This window comes from Rhincodon typus, chromosome 22 (assembly GCF_021869965.1).
Source record: "Rhincodon typus isolate 14 chromosome 22, sRhiTyp1.1, whole genome shotgun sequence".
In the NCBI taxonomy this organism is placed as follows: domain Eukaryota; kingdom Metazoa; phylum Chordata; class Chondrichthyes; order Orectolobiformes; family Rhincodontidae; genus Rhincodon; species Rhincodon typus.
In genome coordinates, this window is record NC_063353.1 from 39,855,462 (window position 1) to 39,881,228 (window position 25,767).

At 41.7% G+C, this 25,767-nt stretch overlaps 1 protein-coding gene across 1 annotated transcript in view; it reads left to right on the plus strand.

The window, feature by feature from the left end:
- LOC125481056 (protein TASOR 2-like) overlaps positions 1-25,767 on the plus strand; it is an 80,358-nt gene that overhangs the window by 25,129 nt on the left and 29,462 nt on the right. Inside the window, exons 2-3 of the mRNA XM_048609996.1 lie at positions 9,678-9,875; positions 23,607-23,714. Of these exons, the coding sequence (XP_048465953.1) occupies positions 9,678-9,875; positions 23,607-23,714 (306 nt within the window). The remainder of the gene's footprint in view (positions 1-9,677; positions 9,876-23,606; positions 23,715-25,767) is intronic.

Below are 25,767 nucleotides of genomic sequence, written 5' to 3' on the forward strand. Positions count from 1 at the left end.
GTCTAGGCCCGAAACGTCAGCCTTTCTGCTCCTATGATGCTGCTAGGCCTGCTGTGTTCATCCAGCCCTGCACCTTGTTGTCTGGCAGCATCTGTGGAGAGAAAGCAGAGTCAATGCTTCGTGCCCAATACTGGATTTGAAATTGGACTCTGCTTTCTCTCCACAGATGCTGCCAGACCTGCTGGGTTTTTTCCCAGCAATTTCTGGCTTTGTTTCTGATTTCCAGCATCCATAGTTCTTTCAGAAACAGTTTCTTGCTATCTACCCTGCTAAGCCCCTCATGATTTTGATACATCTATCAAATCTCCTCTGTTGTCCTGTCCCAAGAAAATAAAGCCAGCCTCTCCAATCCATCCACATAACTGAAGGCTCTCATCCTTCAAAACGTGTGTGTGGGCTTCCCTATGCCCTGTCCAAAGCATTCACAAATTTTCTGAAGTCAAACTGGAGACCATACTTCAGTTGAGATTCCTCCATTTTTTGAAAGCACCAGACAAAACTTTGCAACCAGCATTAAAATACATCCAGAAGGTGTCTGCATAGGTACTGGCGGAGATAGCTAAAATCTGTGGGCATCAACACCAGCCAGTTTTAATGCAACATTTAAATGGCCAGACACAGAAGCCATTAGTCAGAGTTGGTTTACCAGGAGGCAGGAGTTTGACAGCTTCAAAAAAAATTCTAGAAGACCACTGACCAGTCTGCAGGCAGATACTGGATGTTTAAGGCAAATATGGTAGCAACATAACATTAATTACTTTGTTGATCTGTTGAACTACCTTTTGAAATTTGTACACAACTAGACCCGCCAATTCTTGTCAAATAGTAACCATTATTTTGTTTTTGTATCTCTGCATTCTTCCTATCAAAATTCACCAACTCACACTATCACCAATTGAATTTTATTTCCTGTGTGTCTGCCCCTTCTACCAGCTTAGCTGTGTGCTCTATTGTTATCTTCCACCATGTCTTCAACATTTCCAAACTTCACATTGTGTGCAAATTTGGAACTTCTGCCCTTTGCTCCCATGTCCAGATAATGAATATGGTCCCATGTTTCAATGAGGTGCTAACTTGAGCCACAGTCTGAGCTCTTAGCTGTATCTTATCACTCCTACAGCATGGTTCAAAGTTGAGCAGGAGAGTTCATTCTATGCTGGATAATATTTATACCCCAGCCAATATTACTGAAAAACCATATTATCTAAACCATATAAACCATATATAACCAGACACTTTATGCAATGCGAATTAGCTGCAAAATTTCCTACTTCGTAAAAGTTATCACACTTCAAAAGTACTTAATTGGTGTAAAATGTTCCAGGACATCCAGAAAGGATTTAGGGATTAGAGAGATATGGGTCCTGTAAGTGAAGATAGTTTTATATGGAAGGGCAAAATGTGTCGGCAGAGCAGAAGGGCCTGTTCCTGTGCTGTGTTGTTCTTTGTTCTAAGTCATGAAGAACATTTCAAAAATGCAGGACTTTCTGGTGTTACCACCAGTCAGTAGCTGCCTTCCCTGTTCCTGTTACTCATACAAATGTGGTCTGTTGACTTCACGTCAGCACATGACCACACAATCTTTTCAGCCAACGCAACATGTAGGGATAACACAGCGTGGAGCTGGAGGAACACAGCAGGGCCAGGCAGCATCAGAGGAGCAGGAAAGCTGACGTTTCAGGTCAGGACCCTTCTTCAGAAATGGGGAGGGGGGGAGGGAGCTTGGAAATAAATAGACAGAGGAAGTGTGGGGCTGGGGAAGGTAGGTGGGACGTTGATAGGTGGATGCAGATAGGGAGTGTTGGGGATTGGTCAGTGGGATGGGTGGGGTGGATAAGTGGGACAAAAGATGGGCAGGTTGTTTCAGGTCAAGGAGGTGGGGATGAGAGGGAGGGTTGGACTTGGAAGGAGACTGGGGGTGAGGAGATTTTAAAACTAGTGAATTCTATGTTTAGATCAGCGGGCTGTAGGCTCCCGAGGCAGAATATTGCTCCTCCAGTTTACGGTCACCCTTCAACCTCCTATGCTCCAGTGAAAAAAGTCCCAGCCTATCCAGCCTCTCTTTATAAACACAAACTCTCCATTCCAGGCAACATACTGGTAAATCTCTTCTGAACCCTCTCTCCCTTAACAATATCCTTCCTATAACAGGATGACCAGAACCGAACACAGTAGTCCAGAAGTGTCCTCACTAACGTTCTGTACCTCCTCAACATAACGTCCCAATTCCAACACTTAATGGTCTGAGCAATGGTGGCAAGCATGTGAAATGCCTTCTTAACCACCCTACCTATATGTGATGCAAACTTCAAAGAATTATGTACCAGAACCCTGGGTCTCTCTATTCTACAACACTGCCCAAAGAAAATGCTCTTACAAAATATGGGTATCTGACTCCCGTCCACCTGCTTATACCAACCATTTTATGGCACATTAGCAGCTTAAACAAGCTCTGTTGAGCCTTAAATATTTTTTTGGTAGAGTGAGCAGACTGCTGATTGTCGTGCGTACTGTGCTGTGGGGGTGAGCTCATGGGGGGTTGGGGATGGGAAGATTCCCCCACTCCAAAAACACAGCTGCAAGTGGAAAGTATTCTCCAGTTCATTGGCATGGCAATGAGGGGTCCAAAAACCTACCCAAAACCCATTTCACCCACCATAAGTAATTTAGAATCAAGCCCTTGTTTGCTGACTGTTGCGTGGATATATTCCTTTCATCAGGGATTTAGGATCAGTTGGGATACCTACCATGGTCAAATAGATTACTATCTGTCATTAACTTGGGTCCTTTAGCGTGCATTCGCATCATTCAGTGGCACTGAGTCAATATCCTGGAACCTTCTCCCTGGCACCATTGTAGGTGTATAGCACATGGACTGCTGCACTGCAAGGAGGCAGTTCACCACTGCCATCTCAAGGGCAACCAGGGGTAGGCAACAAATGCAGGTCTAGCCAGCAACACCCACATCTGAAAAAGTAACCACTTGCATGGGCGACCTGAGGGTTATCGGTACCTTTTTTTGTCTTTATTCATTCATGGGATGAGGGCGTTGCTGGCTAGGCAGCATTTATTGCCCATCCCTAATTGCCCAGAGGGCAGTTAAGAGTCAACCACATTGCTGTGGGTCTGGAGTCACATGTAGGCCAGATTAGGTAAGGACGGCAGTTTCCTTCCCTGAAGAACATTAGTGAACAAGGTGGGTTTTTCCCGACAATTGACAATGGATTCACAGTCATCATTAGATTCTTAATTCCAGATACTTAATCGAATTCAAATTCCACCATCTACCATGGCGGGATTTGAACATGGGTCCCCAGAATGTTATCTGGGTTCCTAGATTAACAGTCCAGCGATAATACCCCTAGACCATCACCTTCCCCTGTGAACCTGTACCTTCAGTACTCCTCTATAAGGAAGTTGAGGGTTGACAATGATATGAAAACTGTGTTGTGGAATTTTCCAGGCTGGCAAAGCCTCATGCCAGGAACATACACAGCCCTACGTGTCATGCAAGGGCATGTCTTGATAAGACCTGTGGTTTAATGCAGAAATTTGGTTGGACAGGAAGATATGTAGGTTCTTATGAAGGAAACAAACTGATTCCCATGAATGTCCTGGCATTCTGCTTCAGCAACAATTTAATTGAAAGCCACAAAGCAATTTTGTGCAAAGTAACACAAACTACTATCCTACTCCATAACACTAATGATGCTGTAAGAGAAATTATCCACCCGGCCACCAGGGTCAAAACAGAGACTCTTCATCACCATTTTTACCATATTTGTTCGTGAGAGCTGAGCAAATGTTATTACCCATCCTTTATTGCCCTTGATCTGTGTAGCTCACTCGGGCCTTTTCAGAGGGCAGTTAAGAGTCAGCCACAATATTGTGGGCCTGGAGTCAGATTTCTAGGATGGCAATCTGATGTATGAAGTGAGACTGGATCAGTTAGAACTGTATTCGCTGGAGTTTAGAAGCATGAGGGAGATCTCATATAAACCTATAAAATTCCAATAGGACAAGACAGGGTTAACACAGGAAGGATGCACCCAGTGTCCAGGGAATCCAGAACTAAGGGTCTAAGACTGAGATGAGTAGAAGTTTGTTCAGCAGAGAATGGTGAGCCTGTGGAATTCACTACCACAGAAAGCAGTTGAAGCCAAGACATTAGATGTTTTTAAAAAAACTTTAGATATAGGTCTGAGGGCAGAGGGTGGGAGAAAGCAGGAACAGAGTAATGAGTTGGATGATCATGTTGAATCTTGGGGCAGGCTCAAAGAATTGAATGACCTATTTCTATTTTGACCAGGTAAGGATGGGGCACATTTCCTTCCCTATAGGCCATTAGTGAACCAGATAGTTATTTATGATTATCAACAGTGGCTTCTTGGTCATCATCCGACTAGATTTTCCCCTTCCCCTTTTATTCAAATTTCACCAGCTGCTATGGTGGGTTTCAAACCCATCTCCCCACAGCATGAATCTTGGCGTCTGGACTACTTATTCCATGACGTTACCACTGTGCTACAGCCTCCACTGCTCAACTGAGTATCTTGTATCTTTGATGCTCACTCAGAGAAGGGGACATGTGACCAATTGGTACATTCTGTTTCTGAGATTTTCTTGTCTCCTTTATACACAGTGCAGGATTGTTGACTGTTTGCTGTTTTTTCTTTCAGCCATGTCCCAGGTGAACCCCTCATTCTCCCTGACCTGTACTCCTGTGCCAGAAGGAGGTGGGAGCTGTGGAAATTCCATGCATGCATTCACTGTGGGGAAGCCAAGTCCAGGCAGGCAGACCCCTGCAATGGGTAGAGTAGTGGATGTAATTTATAGGGATTTCAGTAAAGTGTTCGACAGGGTCCCGTATGGTAGACTAGTTAACAAAGTTAGATCACATGGAATACAGGGAGAATAGCCATTTGGATACAGAACTGGCTCGAAAGTAGGAGGCAGAGGGTGGCACTGGGATGTAACCGATGTTCCTACTGCAGTAATCCGCCACAGTGGTGGGGAAGGCTGGGTTGCTCCTCCCACCACTTTCCCCATCATATATCGGGCCCTCTTGCTTCCCAGCACATCACCAATGGCCTGGGAAAATATCTTCAACCCTCTGCTTGCTTTTGTTCTTTTGCCAGCATGCAAAATTAAGAACACAAATGAAGGAGCGCAGAGAGAAATTTGACCTGATCAGAGAAAGCCAACACGGATTTGTGTTGAATAAAAACCAAAAGAACTGCATTTGCTGGAAATCAGAAACAAAGTTTCTGAAACAAATTCAAGGAAGTTTCAGAGGAAGGGTCACTGGACCCAAAACATTCATGCTGATTTCGCTGCGCAGATGCTACCAGACCTGGTGAGTTTTTCCAGCAATTTCTGTTTTTGTTATGGATTTGTATTGGGTAGGTCATGCCTGACAAACCTTGCTTCGAAAATTACCCAGCAAAGCAGTTAAGGATTTTTTTCTCTATCAGTTAATTAGATGTCATCATCAGTAGGAAGACCAATATTTATTGACCATCCCCAACTGCTTCCAAGAAGGTCATGGTGAGCCATCTTCTTTGACTGTAGTGTTAGGGAGGGTTTCAGGATTTTGACCAGAGGTAATGAAGTTATAGTGAGTGATATGTTACCAAATCAAGGCATTGTGTATCTTAAGGGGACCATATACAGCTGATAGTCCCATGCAATTGGGGTGCAGCATGGTGGCTCAGTGGTTAGCATGCCGCCTCACAGCACCAGGGACCTGGGTGCAATCCCACCCTCAGGTGACGGACTACGTGGAGTTTACATGTTCTCCCCACGTCTGTGCGGGTTTCCTCTGGGTGCTCCAGTTTCTTCCCACAGTTTGAAAGATGTGCAGGTTAGGTGGATTGGCCATGGGAAATGCAGGGATAGGGTAGGGGGTGACTCTGGGTAGGCTGCTCTTTGGAGGGTCTGTGTTGTCTTGATGGGCCAAATGGCCTGTTTCTACACTGTAGCGATACTATGATGATTCTATGAATTGCTGCCCTCCAGTTGATAGTCACAAATTTGTAAGGAACTGTCAACGAAACATTGGTGAGTTGTTGCAGTGCATCTGGCCAGTGGGGAAGAGAGGCAATCTTTAAGATGTTGCATTTACTTCAGGGAATGCAATAGGACCTAAAAACCAGGGGACCCCACTCTGCTCACCATGGGGGCAGGCTGCTGTGATGGTGTTGAGGATGGGGAAGAGGGTTGAGTCAGTATGCTCAGGTTGAGGGTTGTGACCAGGAGCAGCTCTGGGACCCATGATTTCTGCCCCTGCTCCTGGTGCGAGTTACTTTGTCCTGGATAATGCTGAGCTTTTTGTGCATCGATGGAGCTGTAGCTCATCCTGATGGATAGATTGCATTCCATCACACTCCTGACTTATATCTTGCAGATAGTAAACCAGTTTTGTTGGGTGGTGGGGTGTGGTGGGGGAGGTGGGGTGTGATGGGGGTGGGTGTGGGGGAGATGGGCAGTTGGGGGGAACAGCAGGAGGTGAATTTCTTGCCCCAGAATATCCTGCTTTTGTTGGTGTTGTATTTATGAGACTAGTTCAGTTTTTGATTTGATTTGATTTATTACTGTCACCTGTACTGAGATACAGTGAAAAGTGTTGTCTTAGGTGCTTCACTGGCAGATTGTACTATGCAGTGCATCAGGGTACAAGGACAGAGTGTAGGATATAGTGTTACAGCTGCCGAGAAGGTGCACAGAGAGATTAACGTTAACGTTTCAGAGGTCCATTCAGAAACGGCAGTGTTGTGAACACAACTCAGTTAAAAATTTGGTCAATAATGATGATGTAGGATTCAGTGGTGATAATCTTATTGAATGTCAAAAAGAGTGTTGGGAGTCTTACACTCAGAGATACACAGGACGGAAACACCCCTTTGGTCCAACTCGTCCACTCCGACCCGATAGCCTAAAATAATCTAGTCCCATTTGCCAGCATTTGGCACATATCCCTCTAAACCCTTCCTAATCATGTACCCATCCAGATGCCTCTTAAATGTTGTAATTGTACCAGCCTCCACCACTTCCTCTGGCAGCTCATTCCATACACGCACCACCCTCTGCATGAAAAAGTTGCTCCTTAGATCCCTTTTAAATCTTTCCCGTCTCACCTTAAACTTATGCCCTCTAGTTTTGGACTCCTTCACCCTGGAGAAAAAACCTTGTCTATTTACCCAATCCATGCCCCTCATGATTTAATAAACCTCCATAAGGTCACTCCTCAGCCTCTGACACTCCAGGGAAAATAGCCCCAGCCTATTCAGCCTCTCCCTATAGCTCAAACCCTCCAACCCTGGCAACATCTTTGTAACTCTTTTCTGAACCCTTTCACAACATCCTTCCTATAGCAGGGAGATGGGAACTCTCTTCCCCAGAAAGCAGTTCAGAGATTATTTTTAAGATAGAAGTTAATACATTGCAAACCAATAGGGGACCGAATGGTTGTGCAGGGCAGGATTGGAATGTTGAAGTCACAATCAGTTCAATTATAATCTTACTGAATGGCAGTGCCGGTAAAGGACCTGACTGCCCTGATTTTTTTTTTATTCATTCACGGGATGTGGGTGTCACTGGCTAGACCAGTATTTGTTGTCAATTCCTAATTTCTCAGGGGCCAGTTAAGAATCAGCCGCAATCCTATGGGTCTGGAGTTATAAGTAGGCCAGACCAGATAAGGACAGCAGAATTCTTTAGCAAAATGGAATTAGTGAACCAAATTTTTTTTATGACAATTGATGGTAGTTACGTGGTCATTTTTATTCCAGATTCTTGTTGAATTCAGATTTTACCATATGCCATGATATGCCTAGAACATTAACTTGGGGAGATGAATTAATAGCCCAGTGACATTACCACTACGTCCCCATCTCCCCTGTTCTTATGTAATGGATGTATTTTATAGCAATTCAAGCTGATGTAGAATCTGTGTGGGTAGAGTTGAGGAACCACAAAGGTTAAAAAAAAACATAATGAGAGTTATGTACAGGCCTCCAAACAGTAGTCAGGATTTCTGGCACAAGATACACCAGGAGATAGAAAAGGTGTGTACGAAATGCAAGGTTACAGTGACCATGGGGGATTTCAACATGCAGGTGGATCGCAAGAAAAGGAATTTGTAGAATGTCTACGAGATGGCTTTTTGGAGCAGCTTGTGGTGGAGCCCACTAGGGAACAGGCGATTCTGGATTTAGTGTTGTGCAATGAGGCAGACTTAATAAGGGAGCTTAAGGTGAACGAACCCTTAGGAGGCAGAGACCATAATATGATAGGATTTACTCTATAATTTGAGAGGGAGAAGCTAGAATCTGATATAATGCTATTACAGCTGAATAAAGGGAACTACAGAGGCATGAGGGAGGACCAGAATTGACTGGGAGAGGAGCCTTGCAGGAAAGACAGTGAAATAGCGATGGCAGGAGTTTCTGGGAAGAATTTGGGAGACACAGCAAAAATTCATCCTTAGGAAAAAAAAGTATACTTAAGGGAAGATGAGGCAACCATGGCTGCCAAGGGAAGTCAGGGACAGCAGAAAAGCAAAAGAGAAAGCATATGAGGCAAAAGGGAAGTGGGAAGCCTACAAAGACCAGCAGAGGACAACGATAAAAGAAATAAGGTGGGAGAAGATTAAATATGAGGGTAACCTAGCCAGTAATTTAAGAGAAGGTTACAAGAGTTTCTTTAGATATATAAATGGCAAAAGAGAGGCAAAAGTGGACATTGGGCTGCTGGAAAATGATGCTGGAGAAATAGTAATGGGGAACAAAGAAATGGCAGAGGAACTGAACAAGTATTTTGTGTCAGTCTTCACAGTGGAAGATGCAAGTAGCATCCCAAAAATTTAAGAGAGTCAGGGTGGGCAGAGGTGAGTATGGTGGCCATCACCAAGGAGAAGGTGCTAGAAAAACTGAAAGGTCTGAAAGTGAATAAATCGCCTGGACCAGATGGGCTACACCCTAGAATTCTGAAGGATGTATCTGAAGAGATAGTGGAGGCATTAGTGGTGATCTTTCAGGAATCATTGGAGTCAGGGAGAGTCCCAGAGGACTGGAAAATTGCTAACGTGACACCCCTGTTTAAGAAGAAGTAAGGCAAAAGATGGGAAATGACAGGCCAATTAGCCTGACCTCAGTTGTTAGTAAGATTTTGGAGTCCATCATGATGGATGGCATTTCTGAATACTTGGAAGTGTATGGTAAAATAGGGCAAAGCCAGCAAGGTTTCATCAAAGGAAGGTCATGCCTGACAAATCTGTTAGAATTCTTTGAGGAAGTAACGAGCAGGGTAGACCAAGGAGTGCCAATGGATGTTATCTACCTGGACTTCTAGAAGGCTTTTGACAAGGTGCTGCACAGGAAGCTGCTGAGTAAGATAAGGGCCCATGGTGTTACAGGCAAGGTACAAAGTGAGAGAGAGAGGAGAGAGAGAGAGAGAGAGAGAGAGAACTAAGAAGCTGGGCCTGAGTTTTCAAGGCCTGAGAGAAGAATCTTGAGCAAATGGTTCTGATATCAACAGTGTGATCACCTCCAAGTTTTATTTTGAAGTAAACTTTGACGGATGTGATCAGAGAAATGATTTACGTTGCACTCACGAGAGTTCATTTTATTTTGATTTGAATAACACCCAAATCATATTCTGTCACTTTTGACCTATAGGAAACTGCGGCAAGCCCGACTTTAAAGTTAAAAATATAGATCTAAGCGAAATAATGGACGCACATTTTGAAGTTGGTCACAGACTCCGATTGAAGTGCCAAAGTGGTTATAAGAGAAAGGCAGGAACATCAAACCTCATCAGATGTCAGAACAACTCTAAACAAGTCAAGTGGTCAGAGCCAAATCTCGAGTGTATAAGTAAGTAACATGTCTTGCATTGGATGACATAAGATGTACAGCACAGAAACAAGCCATTCAGCCCAGCCAGTCAATGTCAGTTTTTGTGCTCCACTGGAGCCTTGTCCCACCTTTTCTTATGTTAACCTACTATCACAACTATCCATTCTCCTCTTCCTCATTCTGCTCTCACCTGTCCTTAACTGTATCTCTATCAATCGCATCAGTCATTCACTGAGGTAGTGAATTCCACATTCCTACTATATCACTTTGATTTCTGCACCACAACACGTTGAACTTAACCAGGTTATGGGGCTTAATAATCTGGCAAGATACACAACACTGAAGTAATGATCTAGCGTAGAAAGTGCGAAACTTCACATTTCCTTCAGCTATCACAGCATCAGCCTCCAAATAAATTGATCTCCAAATTCTTTTACGGACAATCCAACTTTAAAATTGGGCAACAAATAGTACATATAATGAACTCTTAATCTCATAGGTAGCTGTCAGTGACATATCTGGACCTTTTCATTAGTGCACAACACACTGCAAAGTTCAATAAAAATACCTATATATGTTGCTCTGATACATTGAAGTGTAAAGTCTATAATGATAATTTGCTGGTGATTGTAACGGTGAAACTACTTTACTGCTAATTACAGTCATAAACATTATGCTTTAACTTTTCACGGCTAAGAATTAGTTTGTGTTTTATAGTAGTTGGTGGGTCACCTGATTAGACTGTAAATGTATATCTCTGACCTATTCACCATGAGACTCATCTGGCTGCGTGTGTTTGACAGAACAGAAAAAAGTAAAATGGTTTAAATTACACTGGGCTCCTTTTCAGATCTGAAATCGGTAGCGTGCATGGAGCACAAGTACTAACCAGAATTTCTGAGTCTGGTCCAAAATAGGTATTCTATCCATCACCTTAAACATGCAATCACACACACACTATATACCATGTAAAAGGTGCACTGTAGTGACTGAAGCAGGCTCCTTCGACAGCAACTTCCAAGTGCACAACCTCTACAATCCAGAAGAATAAGGACATCAGATACACAGGAACAACACCACGTCCCCTCCAATACACACACCATCCTGACTCGGAATTATATCGCTGATGCTTCACAATCCTGTAAGTACCTCCCTAACAGCACTGTTGGTATCTCTACCTCCCATGGACTGCAGCAGTTCAAAAAGTCAGCTCACCGGCACCTTCTCAAGGCCAATTGAGGATGATGAGTAAATGCTGGCCTTGCCAGCAATATTCACACGCCATGAAAGAATAAAAAATGTGGTTGAGCTGCTAGCAGCTATTAGTCGTCCAGAGTTAGAGGCCCAAATGTGTCTCCCATGAACAGTTAGTGGAGCATTAACTTGGCAACAAGGGGCATTCCTATTCTACCTCGGTCCACAGAAATCTTTTATGTTGTTTTTAACCTTACACCCCCATTGAAGAATCTCATTCTGATCATCCAAATTCAACTCCAGGAAGTGACGTGTTTTAGGTGGTCGCACAGGTGCACTTGAGAGTCCATCTCACATCATGTCTTTCAGGCTTTCAAAGTTGACCCATGTTGTGCCCATTTTACACCACAAAATAACCTCTGTCCTGGTGTTATACAACATGAATTCATAGAACCATAGAATTTTACCATACAGAAGGAGGCCCATCATGTCTGTACCAGCAATTTCAATTGTTTTGTAACAAAACATATCAATGGCTCCTGCAGTAAACCAGTTGCTAAAGGAACTGCCCAATATTGTATGGTATTAGATCAGAGGTACTGGTTTGTGCTCCTTGTTCATTGATTGCAGCCAGAACAGCAACCACTTAGGATACCGGCAACATCACAATGGTATGTTATTATCCAGCAAGAGTCCACACTTTCAGGAAAGAAGGAAGAATGGAAGAAAATATAAGACAAAATTGACAAGTGGAACATCCCATACTTTTTATTTCCTAACACAAATGAGACAGCCTCGGAATTGTACTTAGGCCAAACCATTCACTGTTCGCACCTTAACCCCATTTGCACATAGAGTCATAGAGGCCTCCAGCATGGAAACAGGCCCTTCGGCCCAACTTGCCCATGTCGCTCAGTCTTCACAGTCAAACTGGACCCATTTGCTAGTGTTTGGTCCATATCCCTCCATACACATTCCATCTATGTGCCTATCTAAATGCTTCTTAAAATGACAAATTTGTACTCGCTTCCACCACTATCTATGGCAGACCCTTCCAGACACTCACCAGCCTTTGTGTGAAAAAATTGCCCTTCTGAGCTACTGCTGTGATGTCCTAAAATCCAAGGGATACCTGACTGGGGTTTTACTAATGTCTAGAACCCCTTTTTGTAATTTTTAAGGACTTGTCACTTCTACAATTTACTAATCATCCTCTTCTTCACAATTATTTTTGGTTCATATACGCTCAAAGCAATTCTTTCAACTGAATAAAATGTGACTCTGTGTAAAAACATTGTGGAATCAGAGATGGCCTTTTGGCAGTCAGTCCTTTATACACCTTCCCTTGTGTGTTAAATTTTCTGTACCCTGGATATCTTGTGTGAAGTCAGGTCTATGCTCCTGAATTTAGACCAAGATAAAGTTTTAAATCCTGTGAGGCCCTCTATCACTAGTGGGCCTCACTGTATTGAGCTCATTTTGAAAAGGTGTAATTCAGCGAGTAATTCAGGTTTGATATTTATTGCCATCCAGATCTTCATGATCTAACTGAATGTCAGAAGAACTTGAGTAGCTAAATTCCTTTTACCCAAATTCCTATCGTAAAGCATGTTGTCGGGGGTGATCTTTTGGCTCAGCACCCTTAGTTAATTTTAAAATATCATTCCTCAAAAAAATGCTTTGACCATTCCTTTCTTTGCACCTCTTCTGTATGCTCTACTTTATTGAATTTAACAAAATAAAAACCCCTACTATATTATCTCTTCCACTGAATAAAAATGAATAGGTTGCCAGATTAATTTTTTTGGTTGACTGTATGTTCCTTTACTTTCTCACATGAAGGCAGCACCACTGACAAAGTCAAACACAGAGTATTCTGGAGAAACTCAATAGAACTGAAGACGAGTTACACCAGACTCCAAAGATTAACTCTGTTTCTCTCTCCGCAGAGGCTGCCAGGCCTGATGAGTTTCTCCAGCATTCTCTGGGTTGTTTCAGATTTCCAGCATCTGCAATATGTTACTTTTATATTGTTGAAGCAGTCACCTGTGAAATAGCGTTTTTGTTCCTTCTTCTCTTCTCACTCTTCATATAGCAGTTTAAATCATGATCACATATAATTCAGAATTAAGTTTCAGTGGGCAGGTTAATTATTTTCTTAGTACAGAGATTTATTTAGTCCTTTCAAAGAAGGTCATTGTCAATTTCAGCCACAATAAGTTTTCAACACTGTTTAATTAAAACTACTCAATTGGATGTGATATTATTGTCAGCACTAGAACATACACAAGCTTTACTTGACTCAGTATAAAGGGACTGTCTTCAAGCAGAAATACATTTATGTGCCTGTGTCTAGTGCAGTTGCAAATACATTTCAAATCAATGGGAATCACATGGCAACACAACATTGGGCAATTGGATGTGACATTTTGGTGCACAATTCTTCTGGGGCTTATCTTACATGAAACAAAGATTTGGCAAATATCATTTAAGAAATTGAGAAATATGGTTAACAGGAGTAGGCTTCATGTCTTGTTCAAATTATTTTCTTATTAACTTGTTCAGAAAAGTCATTGCATACTTCTAGAATTGAACCTTGCCTCCTAGTGTCACAAGAGCCCTCTTTCCATCTTGTTCAATTTTACTTACCAATCGTCTTCAAAGTTTTCAGAAAATTCTATCAGATCACCTTTACTCAACTTGAACAGATCAACTTTTCTTACTATTTCCTCCTAACTTAAAAGTATTTCTCAAAAATTCTGTGTGCCTTGATATTGCTGGACAAAAATAGAGACCAAAGTCCCTTTAGTTCACCTACCAATTTAGTGGACACATGATCAAATGGTGATGGAGTTTTTGACTCACCATAATTAACAATCTCTATCAATTAGTTTATAATAGACCCAAATATAAGATAAGGAAAATCTCAGTGGTGGAGAGCTTTGGGAACTACATATCCTAAATTACCTGATTCTTCCAAGCACACAGTATTTACTGTGTGTAACATCTCATGCAGCTCATATAACATACCTTTAAAATGTCATTAATCAAACAGGTACCGTGCCAGACAAATATACTATCATCAGCTGTTATCTTTAATATTAAGATAATTGCTGATTCAATTACGAATCTAATCAGCTACCAAGAAACTTCAGCTGAATTATTTTAACTTTTAGATGGTGGATGATCTGTAAAAGAAAAGTAATCATTTTTATTACTTGTTCAGGTGAACAGCTTTTCAAAGTGCAATAACATCTGATTACATTTAACACTGATTAACATTTAATTTAAAGCTGCATTGCTTGACACCCTGAAGAGGTTTTCTTGGGTTGTGTTTCCTGAAATCCTAATTTAGCAGGATCTGATAAGTCATCTTTATTTGACCTGTATAAATTGAAAATTTTAGAACGTAGAGGATAAAAGGACTTGGTGAGCCTGAGTGTTGGAAAGTGATAACCCTAATCAGCTATCTGTCTGTATGAGTGTGAACACAGCTATTACTATTGTTATAACAAGGTGTAGAGCTGGATGAACACAGCAGGCCAGGTGGCATCAGAGGAGCAGGAAAGCTGATGTTTCGGGTCTGGACCCTTCCGAAATTTCTCAGACTCCAGCATCGGCAGTTCCTACTATTACTATTGTTGTTGATTTACTCAGGGAGTTAATAAGCTTTCAAAATAGTGATTGTGTAGGTGGGTATTGATGGAATATGTGGTGCTTTTTCAAAATTGGATTTAAGATACATGTGAGGGGAAGATGGATGAGCACATTTGGGAGACAGAAATAGAATGTTACTAGGGTAGCGTTAGCTGAAGCGGGACAAGCCTATTTGCTTTACATTCAATATAATTCCATTGAAGTTTAGCCTCATGCTGAGTTGACAGTTCCAGTTATATCACAATTTTCTGTGCAGTATCTCTACTTTCCTGCACTTTATATTTTTCATCCTCTGTATATAAACTGAACAATGAGAAAAAGCAAACTGGACTCATTTCTCCCATGAACCCTATCTTACACATATGCAAAAGACTAATATTGGAATGTTGTGTTTTAACATTGTACTCGTCACCTGGATTGTTCTATGGAAAGTAATATTACTGAGTATTTTACTTCTGATTATAAAAATATGTAGAGACCAAAAACATAATGAATAGTCAGCAAGAATTTCAAAAGGGAAAGCCTTGCTTCACTAAACTCATTTCATTTTTTTGAGAGGTCACAGATAACGTAAAACAGAATAACTCAGTAGATGTAATGTATCCAGATTTCCTTCTTTTCGCTGCCACAAATTAAAAAGCACTGTGCCTAACTAAGAGATTTAGACCAAGTTTGATTCACAACCAGTGCTGATAAAGCCCTGTTGCGAAATGAATATAGTCGACTTTACCACCCCTGGACAATGGATGAAATATTCGTCTGTACCTTTCTTTCCGAGCTCCCAATGGAAGATGTGTGTGCGTTGCGCATTGTTTATGACCGGAATTGGATTAAGGTGTAATGTATGCCACTGTTAGCAATTAGATTGCCAACACTTTTTCTTAGGCAAATTTTCACTTTTGGTGATCACCCATTATATATCCATCCAATTTTCCTTTACATTGAAGCCATTAAATCCAGCAGTTGAATGAACTCCAGCTGGTCTCCACAGCCTCTGCAGGAAGTGAAAATTGATCCTTTTATTTCAGGTTACAGATGGAAAAGGGCCTTTCATTATATTACAAAATGTCTGCACCCCAATTATACCATTATATAATTCTTGGGGCTTCAATCAGTGATCTTTCAGAGGAGGTGATGGCTTAGCGGTATTACCACTAGTCTGTTACTCCCGAGACTGAGGTAAAGTTCTGACCATATCCAGAGGAGGAATGGCCGGCTTTGGTAAGCTATTCAGACCGCTGAAGGGGTGAGATTGTAGTCTGTCCAAAGTGCCGCATTCTCAAAATGGCATTCTTATCATGGGCCACTGGTATGGAGGGGAACATCCAACCACTTTAGGAGATCAGATATAGGTGTAACCTCCATCTGCCATGTTTTTAAAATTTCGGTTTTAAAACATTGGAATGAGGAGTCTAATGATGACTGTGAATCCATTGTTGATTGTCGGAAAAACCCATCTGGTTCACTATTGTCCTTTAGGGAAGGAAACTGCCATCCTTAGCTGGTCTGGCCTACATGTGACTCCAGACCCACAGCAATGTGGTCGATGCTTTACTGCTCTCTGGGCAATTAGGGATGGCTGGCTTAGACAGTGATTCACAAATCCTGTGAATGAATGAAAAAATTAGTTCTTGCTGTACTGTCTTCCAGTTTAAAATTACGTCCTTTGTTGTTCTACACTCATGTATATCATTGTAAAAGCACAGCTTGTGTCTACGTGAGCGGCTCAGGAACTGATAGAATAATTGGGGGTATTCAGCGTAGAGATCATTCCAAGGAACTGAACCCTCAACAATCCCCAAACCCATATATTTTATCTAAAACTCAGGTGCAACAGGAGGTTACACCTATATCTGATTTCCTAAGGATGTTGTCTTCCATACCAGTGGCCCATGATAAGAATGCCCTACTGAGAATGTGGCCCTTTGGACAGACTACAATCTCACCCCTTCAGCAGTCTGAATGGCTTACCAAAGTAGGCCATTCCTCCTCTGGATATAATGCCCCAGGTTCAATTTCTCCCTCCACCCCTGTATTTAAAAGGTAGTGAGAGATTGTTGAAACATAGAGGTAGCCTTCCTACCTCTGAGCCTAGAAGGTCTGTGTTCAAGTCCCACCTGCCTTAGAGATGTGTTGCAGTATTTCCAAACAAGTCAGATAATAAAATTGATTTGAAAAGTAATTATCTCCAGCTGCATGGAAATTTTTTTAGTATCAATATATTTAGCCTTGTGTATTACTTTAAAAAAACATATCTTGTCAAAGCTTTTTGTCTTGCACTCATTAGGACATTTTGCAAGAATACCAATTCAAGAGGAAACCAACATTTAAGAAGGTGCTGAGAGTACACTCCTCTCATACGATATACATGTTGGTTTACCCCCAATTAATATTCTTGTGAAATTTCTGATGAATGCAAGATAATAAGCTTCACAAAATGTGTTTTTTTTTTTGCTGCAACGATCAAATTCTGTCCTGCCAAATGACTGTTTTTATTCTCCTCACTTCCTTCACAATTGTGAGTAATAGAAGCTGTTGTTGGACACTGACAAATGAATCAGTAATTAAAAATGGCTAAAAATAAACCAGTCTTGTAGTCTTATGAATGGAGAGTTTGGTGGGTCTGCTTATAGATACCTGGTCACTAGACGTTGGGTGGTTGTTGATGTTCTCGGAGGGAGGACCTGTGTCGTTGACCACTCGACACTTAGCCTGAGGCCCACAACTCGAATCCCACTCCAGGACTTAGCAACCTGTAAGTCCTTCAGATCGATTAGTGACAAGTGGTAACACCAAGAGAGTCTCCTGATGAGTCTGAAATGGAGCTGTACCATCAAGGTGTAGTCATTGGTGACTGTTTTGGTCATGATACAAGGTCATGCTTTGTCTGTCTCACTATGTTACTAGTGTGAGAAGACAATTGAGATCAGACTGAGGCTCCTGGCGGAGGAGTTGAAAGGTCAAAAGAAAAAAACAATGAATACTAAATGTGAAAGAGGCTTCCACCCCAAGTGTATTGACCGCATCAGTGAAAAACCATTGCAGCCAGTGTTCATAGATTTATGGCAAACCTGTACTTTCCCTTCAAAATAATAATTAATCAGCCTCGTAAAAAAATTTGAGTACAGCTGTGTCTAGACTCTGACTGTTAAGTGGTTGGAGATCAAAGTTCGAGAGGAAGTTTGTGGTGTGCTGTCTGGGAAAGAAAAAGATACTATAATTCTCTCCTCTGACAGGAACTGCATTACCAGACTCTGTCTGCCAGCACATGCGCAGTTTCTCCTGCCACTGCTGTTACTACGGTGCATGTATCACCCTCTGACTCTCACTTCCTTGTTAATGAGGCACTGCAACTGCATGTGCAGGAAGGGCGGCCTCTTTAGCTGCAGTGTTAGCAGAACACCGTTGACATTTTTGATTTGATTTATTACTGTCACATGTACCGAGTTACAGTGAAAAGTGTTGTCTTAGGTGCTTTACAGGCAGATTGTACTATACAAGTACATCGGGGTAACAGAACAGAGTGCAGGGTACAGTGTTATAGCTACTGGGAAGGTAGAGAGAGATCAACATTAACGAGGTCCATTCTGATAACAGCACAGAAGAAACAGTTCTTGAATCTGTTCGCACAAACTTTTATATCTTCTGCCCAACAGAAGAGGGTGGAAGAGATTGTAACTGGGGTGGGAGGGGTCTTTGATTATGTTTCTGATTTTTAATTATGATTCTGGCCTAGGAACATTATAGCCATTGCAGTAATTCTTCAGTTTGGTAAATCTTTTGTATTCTATCACATGAACTCAGATCTAGATAGGGCATTGTCAACATGGACTCTGGTATGTGTAGCAACTGAAAGGGATCTAATGTAGATGTACTCACTTACAATTTAATCTCCATAATAATTCAGTTCCAAATCAAAACTAAGAGGTTTAGAGGAACGTGGCAAAAGAGAGAATGAAAAAAACTTTGTTCTTCCTAATGGGAGATGGGATGGATGTAATGATCATAATTTTGCCAGTTAGGAATTCCGTTCCTCGAGGAATAACTCAAATTGAAACAATTGAAACAAGAGGTAAGCCTAAAGATGGATAAGGGACGGAGTTTTTATCTGAAATTTGAAGTACCTGAGATTCACAGTCAATAGTCTGGATTCCTTTGTGCTGTTAATCTTCTTGGAAAGATGTCATTAAATTTGACATACGTGTGCACTCTGCCACCAGTTTAGAAATTGTAAGCCCCAGTCTTGGAATAAAAGCACAAAATTGCTGGAAGTAAATAGCAGCTCCAGTAATATCCATGGAAAGAGGAAAAAGAGTTAATCTTTCAGTCAATGACCCAGTCTTGAAGCAAGTGGGAAGAAAATTCATAGATTGGAATGTGAAAGAGGCAAGGATAGTAGATGACCTATTACGAGGACAAGGAAAGATGGCATTAAAATGTTGACCAAGTGATGCAGGAGGAGCATGAGGAAGACTTTTTATGCAGCGAATGCTGTTGACCCAGGATTTGATGCCCATTAGGATGATGGGAGCAGAGACAATTAATGATAATGGAAAGAAATTGAATGGGTGCTTGAAGAAAGTAAAGTTGAAGAGCTACAGGGTAAATTGGAGGAATGGGGCTGACAGGATAGAGGACCAGCATAGAGTCATTAGGCTGAATGACTTTCTTCCATGCTATAAATGCTGCAATTCTCACATTCCACTTCACCACCTTCTGTTGACTGTTCTTTTATCCATTTCTTAGCCAATATTGACTATCTCACTTAAAGGTTACATCCAGATTCAAACCAAACATTAGGAATTGTTAATGATCTGGAAGATGCTGTTTAAAAAGGGTAGATTCAATGGTAACTCATTTTAAAAAAGGGAATTGAATCAATACTTGTAAGAGGGAATAATATTGATGGGAATGAGAAGATGACTGGCACTGATTCTTTCAAAAAACTTTCAGTAAACATGAGCCAAGTGGTTTCTTTCTGTGCTATATCATTCAATGATCCATATTAAAATGCAAGTTAAATACCATTACGTTATGAGATAAAGATTGCATATTATTGATTGCTATAACTTTATAATAATTGTATAAATGATACTTAAAATTTCATGTGTTATTCATTGCCTATTAGTGGCTGTGTAGGTCTTATGGCACGGGGTAGAGCCCTGACCTCTGATCCAGAAACTCTGAGTTCAAGGTTCACTCCAAGACCTATTGGCTATGGAATGTGTTTGTAATGTTGGCAACCAGGTTGAGTGTCAACCTGTAAATCCTTCTAATGTTCCTGATGGCAAGTGGAAGTGTGTGGCCCAGTCTCTGCAAGTGAGAAAAACCAGAAAGACAGTGGCTGAAGCATGAAACTAGGAGTGAAACCATAGACATGTCTTTGATAGATATATTGATGAAATTATGCTGTATGTGAACTTTTACGGTTAGCCAGAGCACTGGAAGAGATATTTTAAGTATGTCACTGCCCCAAAATGTTACTGCACACATTTAGATTTGAACAAGAAATATAATGAGGGTAAAATATGTTTGGAATGTGCAGAAATTGTTTTCTGCACTGAGTACACTGCGTATCATCAGCATCTATTATTTACATGTACCCTGTCAGACTTTGCAAGTCATTACCCAATGCAGAATATGGATGGAATGACCTAATGTTCAGAATGGTAACCTTCCAGCAGAAGGACAGCCCTTAAATATTACAAAATGAGTGATAAAGTTAGCTATTCAAGTGTCGAATCTACCAGAAAAGGTATGGAAAAAAAATTCGATCAAGCTTACAGATGAATTAGGAACAGGAGTAGACAAGTCAACCCTCAAGCCTGCTTCGCCATTCAATAAGATCAGGGCTGATCTGACAGTCTCACATATCCATCTAGCCCAAATAACCCTTCAGCCCTGGCTTTTTGGGAATCTGTCTCCCTCGGACTTAAATGCCTAAAGACTCTACTTCCACTGCCTGTTGAAGAAATGAGTTCCAAAGGCACACAACCCTGTGTGAGCCAAAAAAAATTCTCTCCATCTCTATCTTAAATGAGCAACCCCTTAATTTGAAACAGTGATCCCAGTCCTAGGTTCTCCCACAAGAGGAATCTCCCTAAAAATATTGCCTGGTTATCATTGCAAATGTTGCTTGTCCATTTTTTTCGAACAGGCTTGCTTTTAAACTTAACTTTTCACTGATTTATCCTGATGCAATATTCTGAGTTTATCCTACTTGTGCTAAGATGTCACTGCTGTACACCTTGCCTGTCTCCCACCTCTTCCCTTTAACCTTCTGTCTGGAATTTCCTTGTCTTACTTGGGCAGTTTGGGAGCAGCCTTGCAGTACTTTTGATCTTTTAGACCATGAAAATTACTGTTTTGCAACAACAACTTGGAATTACATAGCAGCTTTAACTTAATACAATGTCTCAAGGCGCTTCAGAAGAATGTTTTATCCGTCAAAATATGACACTGGGCCATACATTGAGATATTAGGCCAGCTGACCATAAGCTTGGTCAAAGGAGTTGGTTTTAAGGAGTGCCTTAAAGGACAAGAAAAGAGGTAAAGATGTTTTGAAAGGAAATTTCAGAGTTTAGGCCTTGGTAAGTCAAAGCAGATGCAGCAATGATGAAGTCATTAACACTAGGAATACTCAAGAAGCCAGAATTACAGGGAAGCACACACCTCAGAGAGTTGTGGGATGGAGGAGATTGCAGCAATGATGAGGGGTGAGGCCATGGAGAGATTTGAAAATACAGATGAGAGTTTTAAAATCCAAGTGTTCTTAAAGCAGAACCCAATATAAGTCAATAGAAAAGGGATGGCGGGAGAATGGATTTTGGTGTGAGTTAGAACATGGACAGTAGATTTATTTGGATGACCTTGAGTTTACATGGAGTAGAATGTAGGAAACCAGCCAGGAGAACATTAGAGATAACAAGGTGTAGAGCTGGATGAATACAGCAGGCCAGGCAGCTCAGACGAGCAGGAAGGGTTCAGACCAGAAACGTCCCTTTCCTGCTCCTCTGATGCTGCTGGCCTGATGTGTTCATCCAGCTCTACACCTTGTTATCTCAGACTCCAGCATCGGCAGTTCCTACTATCTCTGAGAAGAACATTAGAGTTGTCAGGTCTGGACAAAAGTAAGGACAAGTATTTCAGCAATAGATGAACTGTGGCAGGCTTATGACCAGATGATGTCATGGAGGTAGAACTAAGTGATCTTGATGAAGTTACCATCTGTATCAGATACTCATCGTAAGATCAGATATGACACCAGCATCGTGTACAGTCTGGTTTCATCTCGAACACTTGCCAGCAAGAGGGAGAGAGTTAGTGACTAGGAATCAGAGCTTGTCAAGATGAGCAATGGTGACAGCTTCAGTCTTCCCAATATTTAGTTGAAGGAAAGTTCGAAACATCCAGTAATGGATGTCAACAAAGAGTCCCCCGATTCAGAGGCAGGTGGAAGGAGGAGGGGACAAGTTGAGAAAGGTGATGACAAGGTACAGCTAGGTGTCATCAGCTGTGTTTGTGGATGTTATCACCAGGGGGCAACATTTGGATGAGAAATAGGGGGTGGGAGTAGTGGCGTGCAAAGATGGGAGTTGCAGAAATAAAACTGAAACATTAATCTGCTCGAGTCCATGCGTTTGCCTTACTGCACAGCATGATGCAAAATTTATCACGTACTTCAATCACTGGTACTCTTTAACTGAAAAACGATGAGTTCCATTTGATGGGGCTCTGTTCCTCAGTTTAGATACATTAATTGTGAATGGCTGCTGCAGCAACACCATTGCCTGGTTTCTTCTCATGTACCTGATAACAATTAATATAATTAACTTTCCTTCTCAAAACATTAAATAAGTAATCCAGACTGAGCAGATAGGGCAATATACTCCTGGTGGCAGAAGGGTTGAGAACCACAGAACAATGACTGAAAGTGATCAGTAAAAAGTGTAAAGTTGACCTGGGGAAAGTCTTTCTTTTAGATAAGTGGTTAGGACCTGGAATGCCCTGCCTGAGATTATGGTGGAAACAGTTTCAGTTGTAGCTTTCAAAATGGTATTGGACAATTTTGGAAGAGAAAATGATTGCAAGTCTTTGGAGCAAAGGGAGAGGGGTTTAGGGCTAAATAAGCCGCACTTGCACAGAGCCATGAGCTTCATGAGCCAAGTCATCTTTTTCTGTGCTCTCCTATGATTGTAGACATTTCTATTCCTTTTGCCGGGGCTTCAGTCATTGCAGGTCTCTTCAAGTGGCTATTATGGTCCAAATTCCCATTCATCACTTTTTTGCAAAGAGCGACACTGACAGACTCCATGTATTAAATTATCTGCCCCACCCTCCCCAGAACTTGGTCGATTCATAAATTCTTCTTGGATGGCATGGTGGCTCAGTGGTTAGCACAGCTGCCTCACAGCCCCAGGGACCCGGGTTCCATTCTGCCTTCAGATAACTGTCTGTGTGGAGTTTGTACATTCTCCCTGTGTCTGCGTGGGTTTCCTCCGGGTGCTCTGATTTCTTCCCACAGTCTAAAGATGGGCAGGTTAGGTGAATTGGCCATGCTAAATTGCCCATAGTGTCCAGGGATGTGCAAGCCAGGTGAATTATCCATGGGAAATGCAGTGTTACAGGGATAGGGTGGGTCTGGGTAGGATGCTCTTTGGAGGGTCAGTGTGGACTTGATGGGCTGAATGGCCTGCATGCACACTAGTGATTGTATGAAATTGTTCTAGGAATTTGACTGAGACACTGAAGGGAAATTTATTGTTTTTTTTCAACTAAAAGAAATTAACGGAGTGTTTATAAAGCAAGGCTGCATTGCTACTTATGGGTGGCCTGAGTTTGTTTGAAATATTTCAAGTTTTATATGAATGAAAATCTAGAAAGTCGTCTGTTTGCAGCAACACCTGTAGAGCCAAGATCTGTACACCCAGCAATATCGGCAGCTACTCCAGGATCACTTTCTGACCACTACACTGCATCAACCATGGACATTAAAATCACCTCAGGTGCGCTATTAATTATTAGAGAATTCTGAGAAAAATGTAACAGTATTTGGGGAGCATTCAGTGAATTTTTAACTGAGAGATAATTCCTTAATATGTTAAATATCAGTTAATTTTACCTGTAAACTATTTCTTGTACCATTCTTCTTGCATTTAATATGGAACCAAATTTGTGTTGACATAACATGTCCTTGGAGAGCTATAAAATGTGAACTCTGCCTTGATGCAGTCTTGGAGGGATTCAATTTCTCGGAGGGGTGGCACGGTTGCTCAGTGATTAGCACTGCTGCCTCACAGTGTCAGGGACCCGGGTTCGATTCCAGCCTCAGACAACTGTCTGCGTGGAGATGGCACGTTCTCTCCGTGTCTGTGTGGGTGTCCTCTGGGTGCTCCGATTTCCTCCCACAGTCCAAAGATGTGCAGGCTAGGTGGATTGGCCATGCTAAATTGCCCATAGTGTTCAGGGATGTGTAGACTAGGTGGGTTACAAGGGGACGGGTCTGGGTGGGATGCTCTGAGGTCTGGTGGGGACCTGTTGGGTCGAAGGGCCTGTTTCCACACTGTAGGGATTCTATATAAAAAAATAAATTCAGGCGATAAAGAGTCTTCCCATAACAGAGATAACACCCTTGGTGAGAGAGACAAATCAGAAAGAGAGACCCGGATACATAACATAAATAGACGTGGTCTTGAAGGATCAGAGGCAGTTGACCATAAAAGGAGCTAGATACCAGGGCTGAAAGTTTGGAAGAATGGTAATGGTTGTTGGGCTTTTGGTGGGGAAGAAAAAGTTTCAAGGCAATTGATTGAAGATTATAGTGGAAATTTTCTTCGAGTTGTTACCACTTTGAGGTTACATTCCTTGGGACTGTTTCTGGTCTGCAGACATAAATTTGCCAGGCAGCTAGTGTCCATGGGTAAGCAAGCTTTCCGTCACAGTAAATGAAATATTAGTGTTCGGAGCAGTAACATCTCTGAGGAAATACCTGGTCCAGGGGAAAATGAGCAATGTGGATCCAGAGGAGCATAGTTACCAAATAAAAAAATTAGGTGGTTGAAAAAGAAAAGGAACATTGCAGGGACTTCAATGATAGTGCGCCAGCCTCTGTTTTGCAAGCCCTATCTTCTCTGCATACCTCTTTGATTCAGTTGCCAGCTAAGCACAGTTTTGAAAGAAATGGGGGAGGATTATGCAGAATCTGCATATCTCTTCCAGCGCTGAGTGGCCTCACCAGCAGATGCAGCAAGCAATGAAGAAAACATCTGGTTTATTGGTCTTCATAGTGGAAGGATTCAAGTACAGGAGCAGAAATGTCTTGCTGAAATTGTACAGGGCTGTGGTGAATCAGGCTTGAAGGGCCAAATGGCCTATTTCTGCTCCTATTTTCTATGTTTCCATGAAATAGATGAAATAATTGAAATCAGTTGTAAAAGTGTTGAATAATAATCATGAGATTTCAACTGCCCCAAAATAAACTAACAAGATGAAGTAAGGGATAGAAGAAATAGACTCGAGTTTTCCAGCATGTGGTCAGTACTATGTAATGGTTAGAGAGGAAGCACTGCTGGATCTAGTCATGATAAATTAACGAGAGCAGATGAGAGAAGTGAATATATGGGGAACACCTATGCAATAGCGATCATAACAAAATAAGGTTTTAAATCATGATTAAGGAAGACATAAAGTCATACAGCATGGAAACAGACCCTTTGGTCCAACCAGTCTGTGCTGAACATCTTCCCAAACTAAACTAGCCCCATCTGCTTGCTGCTGGTCCATAATCCCTTGTCTAAGCACCTTTTAAATGGTGTAACTGTGCCTGCATTCATCACTTCCTCAGAAAGTTCATTCTACACATGAACCACTCTCTGTGTAAAGAATTTGCCCCTCATGTTTTTTTTTAAATCTCTCTCCTCTCACCTTAAAAATATGCCCCAGTCTTGAAATTCACCATCCTAGGGAAAAGACACCTACCATTAACCTTATCTACACCCCTCACAATTTTATAAACCTCTGTAAGGTCATCTCTCAACCTCTTATGCTCCAGTGAAAAAG